Genomic DNA, 12,044 nt, shown 5'->3' with positions numbered 1-12,044 from the left:
CTTCCCAGGGGAGAATCCCTTAAGGTTGTACGTCTCTGGTTTAGCTGTGTAATTGCCCATTAGGGGAGGGCCAAAAGAATTTTTGCCAAACAGTGCATGTATTAGGACTCTTCTACCTGTGAATACTCTGTTTTCAAATCAAATGTGTAAGAAATAGCAACAATGTTTTGAAAAATACTAAATGGAAACATGAGGTAGAATACACTTGCTCTTAGGAAGTATTTTTTCATTTATAATTCTTGTTGAATGAACACATAAATTGAATGTAAACATTTCTTTTCTATTTTGTTTTTTGATTCCACAGTCCATGCTGTAACACTGTTTCTAAATATCTTCGGATGCTTGGCTTGGTTTTGTGTTGATCCTCCAAGAGGGGTTGATTTTGGATTGAGTATCCTGTGGTTCTTGCTTTTTACTCCTTGTTCATTTGTCTGTTGGTACAGACCACTTTACGGAGCTTTCAGGTAAAATGTGTGTACTTTAAATATGCTCTTTAAAACCTGTGAAGTAAATAATTTGTAGTACACCTTAAAGGGAAAAGTGACATATTTTCATTTTTCAAATTTTTTATTATTGTATAATATACCTTCAGAAAAGTCCATATATAACATCTCTGTGTATTAAGTCTGTATATAACATGCTCGTGTATTCATTTGACTTTGTAACAAATAATATCCCATTCTTTTCTCCCACTTGAGAAAAAGATCAAACATGAAAATGAATGAGGGAAAAATGAGAACAATCTTAGGTCTTAATATTTGTAAAAGATTCTATTCCATATGATACACTTGACTTTAAAGAAAATTTTACTTTTTATTCTCCCCTTCAGAAAAAAATCAGAAGTGGTGATTACAGCCTAATTTTTAAATGAACCTAGGTAGCCTAGGTAAGGTGAATATACATGTGATATTTAAAGTGAGTCACTTTTCACCTAGCAACTTGGTAATTATTTTCTGTGTAAATTCATTTTTGGTTTTTCAAAATTCAGTAACGTTTTAAAACTGTTTAGACTATAAGATTAACTGTACTACTTTGCATGGTATATTTTAATCAATGGTTAGGATTAACATTTCTTAAATGCGTGTTCTGTGGGGTATTACTAGGTGTTGTAGAAAAAAAAGTTCATTAGCTTAAGTCTGGGAACAGTGGGGATAATAAAATTAAATAAGGTTCTTCATTTCAGAATTTCTTAGACTTCTTTAAGAGCCTCGTGTGCTTTGTGATATGACCATGAAACCATTATTTGTGCGTGTGTGTTGAGTACCTTGTTGGACTCTTGCTTTAGGAAATAAACATTGGGAAATGCTGATTTAGATGATAGCCCTAGATGAGTCCATGTATTCAATTGTTTATCAACTTATTTTTATTTGAGTAAACTCATTTATGAATAACAAACCTCTTTCAACTCTCGTGTGTGAGGAGCAGCATTACTAGGAAATAGGCATGTATTGTGCAGATGATATATTAGGGAAATTAGAGGGCCACGTTCAGTTGTTTTAACTTTCTTTTTTCTATTTGAACAAAAAATTTCTTTGATTATTCAGAATGTGTATCACCACCCCCATCTCCCAAAGCCCTGCCAAATGAAATGAGAAACGCAGATATGTAAACAGAAAACAAAAAAGAAGGAAAAGGGGGAAGATTAGGGAATTTGGAGAAAAAAGATGTCATTCAACAGAAAACTAAATTGGTTAGAAATGGAATGAAGGGAAGAAAATAGATGGGAGGAGGGAAAGGGAGGAAAATCTTTGGATCTAATGGAACGTGAGAGGTCGGTTGTCAAGGAGTGGGGAGGAGCACCCTATAGATGCAGGTCGGAGAAGAATAAGAGGGACCTGTTTACTCCTCGCGTGAACAGGAGAGCTACTGCTGCTCTTTTCCTTGTTATCTAAGTCTGGCTCACAAAGTTTTTTAATTTTTAATTTTTTGACATGTGGCCTCTGCTTGCCTACTTCCATCCTGTTACCAGTGTATCTGTAATGATGCTTGTGGGTGGGAATGGGGATGTCTTTGAGACTCTGAAAATGACTTGAAACTAGAGACTTTGAATTTTAAGCCTTCTGTGACAAATGTAGCCAGAACAAACTATAAAAAGCCAGTTTTCTGCCATTTATTACTTGAAGTCACTTGGTTCCTTTTATTCCCTTTCTTTGCCAGTGGAAATAAAAATGCTTTGTGGAACATTTTTACTTCTGGTATTATTAACCCCTGGGCTAAATTCTTAGCTGCATCTCAACCCTTTAGAGTATATGTATCACAAATATGTTAATTATCTGGGCTTTACTGTTTGGAGCAGAACTGAGAGGAATAGTTTTTTTAGGGGAAAGTTGAAAGTGTTTTAAATCATTAATTAATATACCTTCTCAGTGTATAACTTCGGCATTTTCTTCACCCAGATTGCCAGTGGTTTCTTCTGAAGTATCTGGTAAAGTTTTTTAAACGTTTACTGATGACAGATTTCTCCCTTAAATATGGAGACCTTAAACCAGATACACTGGATATGATTATTTATATTAAATACAGGGTTTTAAATAGACTTTACGTATTCACATAAGTGCTTTATTTGAGATCAATTTTGACAGGGATTACTGCCTTTTGAGAAGGGGCAGAGTCACAGGATGTGCAAGTGTTTCATATTCTGTTTCAAGACTGATGATTAAGAAATGAAACACAAGCATCTGAACATATTACGTAAGTCAGTAGAAAATGGGTAACTAAAATCTTTTAGGCCAGATTCACGTATTTCTTAAAAGAAGTTGTTATTGAAAGCATTTAGTTTTTATTAATCAGACTCTGGAGTGAAGCTAAAGTGCTTTTTAAAAGTTTTTCAAGTTTTATTCTTCTCTGGCTAATGATGTATTTGCCTCTATTGCCATATTTAAATACCTACTGTGAACTTGATTTCTTCAGGTTTCCCTAGAAGTGAAGAAAAGAATGGTAAGCAATAAGAAAAACATGGCAGGGATTGATTTTAGAATAAACCAGTCATTGCAAGCATACAAGTTAGAGGGACATTAGATCTGAGAATGTGATCAGATTTTTTTTTTTAGTTGTCCAGTGAATTTTTTTTCCCCCCCTTGTAGATAGGTGGTAATTCCAAGTTTCTAGGGTAGCTGTTAGCTTTGTCGTGGGGTGCTGAAAATAACTAGAGGGCATATTAGGAAGTCTTTATTCTAGAATGATCAGTTCTTTGTTCTTTGTCCCTTAGTCAGTTGAAGTTGCATTTTTAATTGCCATATATAGTTTATCTCCTTTGCCTCGCTGTTGACTCATAGTCTAAAAGTAAATCCTTTTTAAAGGTTAATAGTTAACTTTGTTATCAAGAATTTGTTGTAGTTTGCTTAATAACATGATGGCTGAGTAAACCTTTGTATATTAACTCTTAAGCTGGGAAGAAAAATATAATTGTTTTAACTGAATTATAAAATGCCTTTAGATTGAGTTAAAGTATTTGCTAATAGCTTTAGAGCCTACTGAAAAAATTTAAATCTGCATTTAAGTGATTATAATCAATAATCTCATATACTAAATCATACTGATAATTACATTTAGTGATTTTAAAATGTGATAAAGGTTGATTCTCTTTAGGAATAATCATTTTAAAATTAGTTATCATGCATGAGAAGTTGGTTTTCCAGTGTCATCTGAGTTTCTGTTTCAGTATTTCATTTGCAAGTTTGTTATTGAGTTCACTTGATGCTCTTAGGGAGATGTTAAGATAACTAACTTATGATTGCAAAGCAGTTAGAAAATAAGTACCTAAGGTTAAATTAATCACTCACTGAATACAGACAGTATATACTAGGCTGGAGATACAAAGAAGACATGGTACTTGCCCTGTAGAAACATATAATATATAAATGAGTTTAAAAGTAGGCATTACTGAAACTTTGGCTAGTAGAATTTATACATTAAAACAGAGTAATATTCAAACACCCCCAAAATTTGAAATACAGAGTAATTTAATACTGATATCATACCTGTGATATATCTCTAAATAGAAGATTATTTTCAAGTGAGTCTTCTTGGATTATCTTTTTGAGGATTTAAGTTTTTAATAAACATTCTTCTCTGAATTCAGAAAAAAACCCCAAAAACCTTGTTTTTACTAGAACCATTGAGATATCAGAATGTCCATGAAAAAGATGAGTTTTAAACTGTATAAAATACTGTCCTATATGAATATGACGTCTCTTAGTGTTACTGAACCAAACTTGGGTCCACTCACCTGTGTGCAGTAAAGCCAATCTACTGACACCGGGTTGTGGTGAAGGAAAGTGCAGCATTTATTGTAAAGGTACCCTACAAGGAGAACGGGTGGCTCATGCTCAAAAACCCCTGAACTCCCTGAAGTGTTTCAGCAAAACATTTTGAAAGGCAAGGTGAGGGAAGGATGTCCCAGGGTGTGTGATCAGCTCATACACAATTCTCTGACTGGTTGTTGGTGACATAACAGGGGTTAACGTTATCAGTCCTTAGGCACCAGTAGGTCTGGGGCCTACATGCTCATGCTTGTCAAGTAGTTAATTTCTTCTATTTGGTGTTAGTTTTAGCATCTATAAAACAACCCCAGAAGTGTGCATCAGATATTATTATCTAGGTACTTCAGAGAGGAGCTATAGTGGAGGATATGAGGGAATGAATGGTCTGTCCCAGGAAGGCCCCATAGAGTCCTGCTCAGTTACATTAGTTTTCAACCAAGAAGCTCCTTTTACTGATATATGCAAAGGACTTTGACCTCCCTGAATTAATCCCATTGCCTGAATCTGAAGGAGAATTTTATAGAGAAGTTTCAAGCATATGTGCTTTTAAAAGTTAAGTTTATTAGGTATCAGAATTAAACTTAGAGTTGTCATTTTGTCATGTACATATTTTTAAAAAGACTAACTTTGTTCTTAATTTTATGCTTCCACAAATCACCAAGCATTATGTAAATACTTTAAAATATTAGGTAATTATTAATGAAGCAGTGTTTTGTTGAAAAAGTATGATTATTGGAAACAGACTGAGAAAGGGTTAGAATTCTGGCTTCCCCACTTAAAAGCTGTGTGCTGTTATGAAAATGCAGTAAAACCTCTCAGTGCTTCAGTTTTTTGAGTGTAAATTGGGCATAACATATGCAGAGTTGATAAGAAGATTAGAGATAATCTGTGTAAAATATTTGTCTTTAAAGATGGTCAACAATTGGTACCTGGAATGTTTTATTTTTTTGTTTTTGTAAGGTTTTATCATTTACTTTTGATGATCCATAAAACCGTTACTTGTTATGTTTTGCTGCTTTTAGTTCATTGTTCTTTGGTACCCCAGTCTAACCTGGAGGAAATGATAATGTACACTAAAGTGTATGTAGGTTCTTTGTATTGCTTGATAAAAATAAACTTAAAAAAATGTTGTCTGGAGCAGAAGCAAGAAAAACTACAGTCCTGCAGCCTGTGGAACAAAAACCACATTCACAGAAAGACAGACAAGATAAAAAGGGACAGGGCTATGTACCAGATGAAGGAACAAGATAAAACCCCAGAAAAACAACTAAATGAAGCGGAGATAGGCAACCTTCCAGAACAAGAATTCAGAATAATGATAGTGAAGATGATCCAGGACCTCGGAAAAAGAATGGAGGCAAAGATTGAGAAGATGCAAGAAATGTTTAACAAAGACCTAGAAGAATTAAAGAACAAACAAACAGAGATGACCAATACAATAACTGAAATGAAAACTACACTAGAAGGAATCAATAGCAGAATAACTGAGGCAGAAGAACGGATAAGTGACCTGGAAGACAGAATGTTGGAATTCACTGCTGTGGAACAGACTAAAGAAAAAAGAATGAAAAGAAATGAAGACAGCCTAAGAGACCTCTGGGACAACATTAAATGCAACAACATTTGCATTATAGGGGTCCCAGAAGGAAAAGAGAGAGAAAGGACCCGAGAAAATATTTGAAGAGACTATAGTCGAAAACTTCCCTAACATGGGAAAGGAAATAGCCACCCAAGTCCAGGAAGCACGGAGAGTCCCATACAGGATAAACCCAAGGAGAAACACGCCGAGACACATAGTAATCAAACTGGCAAAAGTTAAAGACAAAGAAAAATTATTGAAAGCAGCAAGGGAGAAATGACAAATAACATACAAGGGAACTCCCATAAGGTTAACAGCTGATTTCTCAGCAGAAGCTCTACAAGCCAAAAGGGAGTGGCACGATATACTTAAAGTGATGAAAGGGAAGAACCTACAGTCAAGATTACTGTACCCGACAACGATCTCATTCAGATTCGATGGAGAAATCAAAAGCTGTACAGACAAGCAAAAGCTAAGAGAATTCAGCACCACCAAACCAGCTCTACAACAAATGCTAAAGGACCTTCTCTAAGTGGGAAACACAAGAGAAGAAAAGGACCTGCAAAAACAAACCCAAAACAATTAAGAAACTGGTCATAGGAACATACATATCGATAATTACCTTAAACGTGAATGGATTAAATGCTCCAACCAAAAGACACAGGCTTGCTGAATGGACACAAAAACAAGACCCATATATATGCTGTCTACAAGAGACCCACTTCAGACCTAGGGACACATACAGACTGAAAGTGAGGGGATGGAAAAAGATATTCCATGCAAATGGAAATCAAAAGAAAGCTGGAGTAGCAATAGTCTTATCAGATAAAATAGACTTTAAAATAAAAAATGTTACAAGAGACAGGGAAGGACACTACATAATGATCAAGGGATCAATCCAAGAAGAAGATGTAACAGTTATAAATATATATGTACCCAGCATAGGAGCACCTCAATACATAAGGCAACTGCTAACAGCTATAAAAGAGGAAATCGACAGTAACACAATAATAGTGGGGGACTTTAACACCTCACTTACACCAGTGGACAGAACATCCAAACAGAAACTTAATAAGGAAACACAAGCTTTAAAAGTATTTATTTATTTATTTATCGCTGTGTTGGGTGGGTCTTCGTTTCTGTGCGAGGGCTTTCTCTAGTTGTGGCAAGTGGGGGCCACTCTTCATCGCAGTGCGCGGGCCTCTCACTATCGCGGCCTCTCTTGTTGCGGAGCACAGGCTCCAGACGCGCAGGCTCAGTAATTGTGGCTCACGGGCCTACTTGCTCGCGGCATGTGGGATCTTCCCAGACCAGGGCTCGAACCTGTGTCCCCTGCATTGGCAGGCAGATTCTCAACCACTGCGCCACCAGGGAAGCCCCGAAACACAAGCTTTAAATGACACAATAGACCAGATAGATTTAATTGATATTTATAGGACATTGCATCCAAAAACAGCAGATTACACTTCTCAAGTGCATGGAACATTCTCCAGGATAGATTGCATCTTGGGTCACAAATCAAGCCTCAGTAAATTTAAGAAAACTGAAATCATATCAAGCATCTTTTCTGACCACAACACTATGATATTAGAAATCAGTTACAGGGGAAAAAACATAAAAAACACAAACACATGGAGGCTAAACAATACGTTACTAAATAACCAAGAGATCACTGAAGCAATCAAAGGGGAAGTCAGAAAATACCTAGAGACAAATGACAATGAAAACACGATGATCCAAAACCTATGGGATGCAACAAAAGCAGTTCTAGGAGGGAAGTTTATAGCTATACAAGCCTACATCAAGAAACAAGAAAAATCTAACATTACACCTAAAGGAACTAGAGAAAGAAGAACAAACAAAACCCAAAGTTAACAGAAGGAAAGAAATCATAAAGATCAGAACAGAAATAAATGAAATAGAAACAAAGAAAACCATAACAAAGATCAATAAAACTAAAAGCTGGTTCTTTGAGAATAAACAAAATTGATAGGCCTTTAGCCAGACTCATCAAGAAAAAGAGGGAGAGGACTCAAATCAATAAAATTAGAAGTGAAAAAGGAGAAGTTACAAGAGACACTGCAGAAATACAAACCATCCTAAGAGACTACTACAAGCAACTCTATGCCAATAAAATGGACAACCTGGAAGAAATGGACAAATTCTTAGAAAGGTATAACCTTCCAAGACTGAACCAGGAAGAAATAGAAAATATGAACAGACCAATCACAAGTAATGAAACTGTGATTAAAAATCTTCCAACAAACAAAAGTCCAGGACCAGATGGTTTCACAGGTGAATTCTATCAAACGTTTAGGGAAGAGCTAACACCCATTCTTCTCAAACTCTTCCAAAAAGTTGTGGAGGAAGGAACACTCCGAAACTCATTCTATGAGGCCAACATCACCTTGATAGCAAAACCAGACAAAGATACTACAAAAATAGAAAATTACAGACCAATATCACTGATAAATATAGATTCAAAAATCCTCAACAAAATACTAGCAATCAGAATCCAACAACACATTAAAAGGATCATACACCATGATGAAGTGGGATTTATCCCAGGGATGCAAGGATTCTTCAATACTCTCAAATCAATCAATGTGATACACCATATTAACAAATTGAAGAATAAAAACCATATGATCATCTCAAGATGCAGAAAAAGATTTTGACAAAATTCAACACCCATTTATGATAAAAACTCTCCAGAAAGTGGGCATAGAGGGAACTTACCTCAACATAATAAAGGCCATATACGACAAACCCACAGCAAACATCATTCTCAATGGTGAAAAACTGAAAGCACTTCCTCTAAGATCAGGAACAAGACGAGGATGTCCTCTCTCACCACTATTATTCAACATAGTTTTGGAAGTCCTAGCCACGGCAGTCAGAGAAGAAAAAGAAAAGGAATACCAATTGGAAAAGAAGAAGTAAAACTGTCACTGTTTGCAGATGACATGATACTATACATAGAGAATCCTAAAGATGCCACCAGCAAACTACTAGAGCTAATCAATGAATTTGGTAAAGTTGCGGGATACAAAATTAAGGCACAGAAATCTCTTGCATTCCTATACACTAATGATGAAAAATCTGAAAGAGAAATTAAGGAAACACTCGCATTTACCAGTGCAACAAAAAGAATAAAATACCTAGGAATAAACCTACCTAGGGAGACAAAAGACCAGTATGTAGAAAACTATAAGACACTGATGAAAGGAATTAAAGATGATACTAACAGATGGAAAGATATACCATGTTCTTGGACTGGAAGAATCAATATTGTGAAAATGACTGTACTACCCAAAGCAATCTACAGATTCAATGCAATCCCTATCAAATTACCAATGGCATTTTTTACGGAACTAGAACAAAAAATCGTAATATTTGTATGGAGACACAAAAGACCCCGAAAGCAGTCTTGAGGGGAAAAAACAGAGCTGGAGGAATCAGACTCCCTGACTTCAGAGTATACTACAAAGCTACAGTAATCAAGACAATATGGTACTGGCACAAAAACAGAAACATAGATCAATGGAACAAGATAGAAAGCCCAGAGATAAACCCACGCACCTATGGTCAACTAATCTATGACAAAGGAGGGAAGGATATACAATGGAGATAAGACAGTCTCTTCAATAAGTGTTGCTGGGAAAACTGGGCAGCTACATGAAAAGAATGAAATTAGAACACTCCCTAACACCATACACAAAAATAAACTCAAAATGGATTAGAGACCTAAATGTAAGACCAGACACTATAAAACTCTTAGAGGAAAACTTAGGAAGAACACTCTTTGACCTAAATCACAGCAAGATCTTTTTTGATCCACCTCGTAGAGTAATGGAAATAAAAACAAAAATAAACAAATGGGACGTAATGAAACTTCAAAGCTTTTGTATAGCAAAGGAAACCATAAACAAGATGAAAAGACAACCCTCAGAATGGGAGAAAATATTTGCAAACGAATCAACAGAGAAAGGATTAATCTCCAAAATATATAAACAGCTCATGCGGCTCAGTATTAAAAAACAAACAACCCAATCCAAAAATGGGCAGAACACCTAAATAGACATTTCTCCAAAGAAGACATACAGATGGCCAAGAAGCACATGAAAAGCTGCTCAACATCACTAATTATTAGAGAAATGCAAATCAAAACTACAATGAGGTATCACCTCACACCAGTTAGAATGGGCATCATCAGAAAATCTGCAAACAACAAATGCTAGAGAGGGTGTGGAGAAAAGGGAACTCTTTTGCACTGTTGGTGGGAATGTAAATTGATACAGCCACTATGGAGAACAGTATGGAGGTTCCTTAAAAAACTAAAAATAGAATTACCATATGATCCAGCAATCCTACTCCTGGGCATATACCCAGAGAAAACCATAATTCAAAAAGACACATGCACCCCAATGTTCACTGCAGCAGTATTTACAATAGCCGGGTCATGGAAGCAACCTAAATGCCCATCGACAGATGAATGTATAAAGAAGAAGTGGTACATATATACAACGGAGTATTACCCAGCCATGAAAAGGAACGAAATTGGGTCATTTTTTGAGACGTGCATGGATCTAGAGAGTGTCATACAGAGTGAAGTAAGTCAGAAAGAGAAAAACAAATATTGTATGTTAATGCATATATGTGGAACCTAGAAAAATGGTACAGATGAACCGGTTTGCAGGGCAGAAATTGAGACACAGTTGTAGAGAACAAACGTATGGATACCAAGGGGGGAAAGTGGCAGGGGGTGGTAGTGGTGGTGTGATGAATTGGGCGATTGGGATTGACATGTATACACTGATGTGTATAAAATTGATGACTAACAAGAACCTGCTATATAAAAAAAAAAGTTGACTGAAATGATATTTGCATTTCTGTACATGGTTATGTGCATGTGATCAATGGGAAGAAATATACAAAAATACAGCTAATAAAGGGAGTTGTAAAAAAAAAAAGTCTGATAATGTAGTCTTTTAAGTGGAGTTTTTTGTCTATTTATGTTTGATGTAATTACACTTATGTAATTACATTAAAATTATATGTAATTTAGTTACATTTTTGTTTATCTTTAATGATGTACATGGATTTATATCTAATATTTATAGCTACTACTTACCATATATAAAGCATATCCGTTAAATACCTTTTTCTTTCTTTACCTTTTAGATTAATAAAGTATTATTCTATTTTTCATATATTCTTTTTATCATTTTCTCTTTTATTATAGGTCTACAGACAATGAATTCCCTCAAATTTTGTTTGAAAACGTTTTCATTTCACCTTCATTTTTTAGCTTTATTGAGGTATAACTGACAAAATTGTAATATATATAAGGTATGCAACATGGTGCTTTGATATTCATACACATTGTGAGAGCATTACCACAATTGAGTTAACACATCCATCACTTCACATTATTTACCTTTTCTTTCCTTACAATGTACTCTTCTAGCAAATTTCAATTATACAATACAGTATTATCTACTATAGTCACTAGGTTCTGCATTAGATACTTAGACCTTATTCATCTTAAAAGTTTGTATCCTTTTACCAACTTCTCCCCATTCACTCCAGCCCCTGGTAATCACCATTCTACTCTGTTTCTATGAGTTCTACTTTGTTTTTTAAAAATTCTGCATATAAGTGATACCATGCACTATTTATCTTTCTCTGTCTGGCTTACTTCACTTAGTGTAGTGCCCTCAGGTTCATTCATGCTTTTGGAAATGGCAGGATTTCCTTCTTTTATTAAGGCTGAATAATATTCCATTTTATATGTATACACACTACACACACACACACACACACACACACACACACACACACACACACACTACATTTCCTTTATCCATTCTTGCATCAGTGGACCCTTAGGTTGTTTCCATACCTTGGCTATTATGAAGAATGCTGCAATGAAAATGGGATTACAAATATCTCTTCCAGATAATGATTTCATTTCCTTCAGATAAATACCCAGAAGTGGAATTGCTGGATCATATGGTAGTTCTATTTTTAATTTTTTGAAGAACCTCCATACCCTTTTCCACAGTGGCTGCACCAGTTTACATTTCCATCAACAGTGCCCAGGTGTTCCCTTTTCTCATCTTCCTCACCAACACTTCTTATTTCTTGTCTTTTTGGTAATAGCCATTCTAACAGACATGAGGTGATATCTCATTGTGGTT

General features: G+C 35.5%; 1 protein-coding gene across 3 annotated transcripts in view; it reads left to right on the top strand.

Annotated features, from left to right (window-relative positions):
• Nucleotides 1-12,044, top strand: part of SCAMP1 (secretory carrier membrane protein 1) — a 105,308-nt gene that overhangs the window by 52,932 nt on the left and 40,332 nt on the right. For all 3 annotated transcript variants that reach the window (XM_082458226.1, XM_082458225.1, XM_082458227.1), the window contains one exon: nucleotides 305-464. In XM_082458226.1, the coding sequence (XP_082314352.1) occupies nucleotides 305-464 (160 nt within the window). The remainder of the gene's footprint in view (nucleotides 1-304; nucleotides 465-12,044) is intronic.

The sequence above is a fragment of the Balaenoptera physalus genome (assembly GCF_965194825.1).
Source record: "Balaenoptera physalus genome assembly, chromosome: 3".
NCBI lineage: Eukaryota > Metazoa > Chordata > Mammalia > Artiodactyla > Balaenopteridae > Balaenoptera > Balaenoptera physalus.
This window is presented reverse-complemented; position numbering and strand designations above follow the sequence as displayed.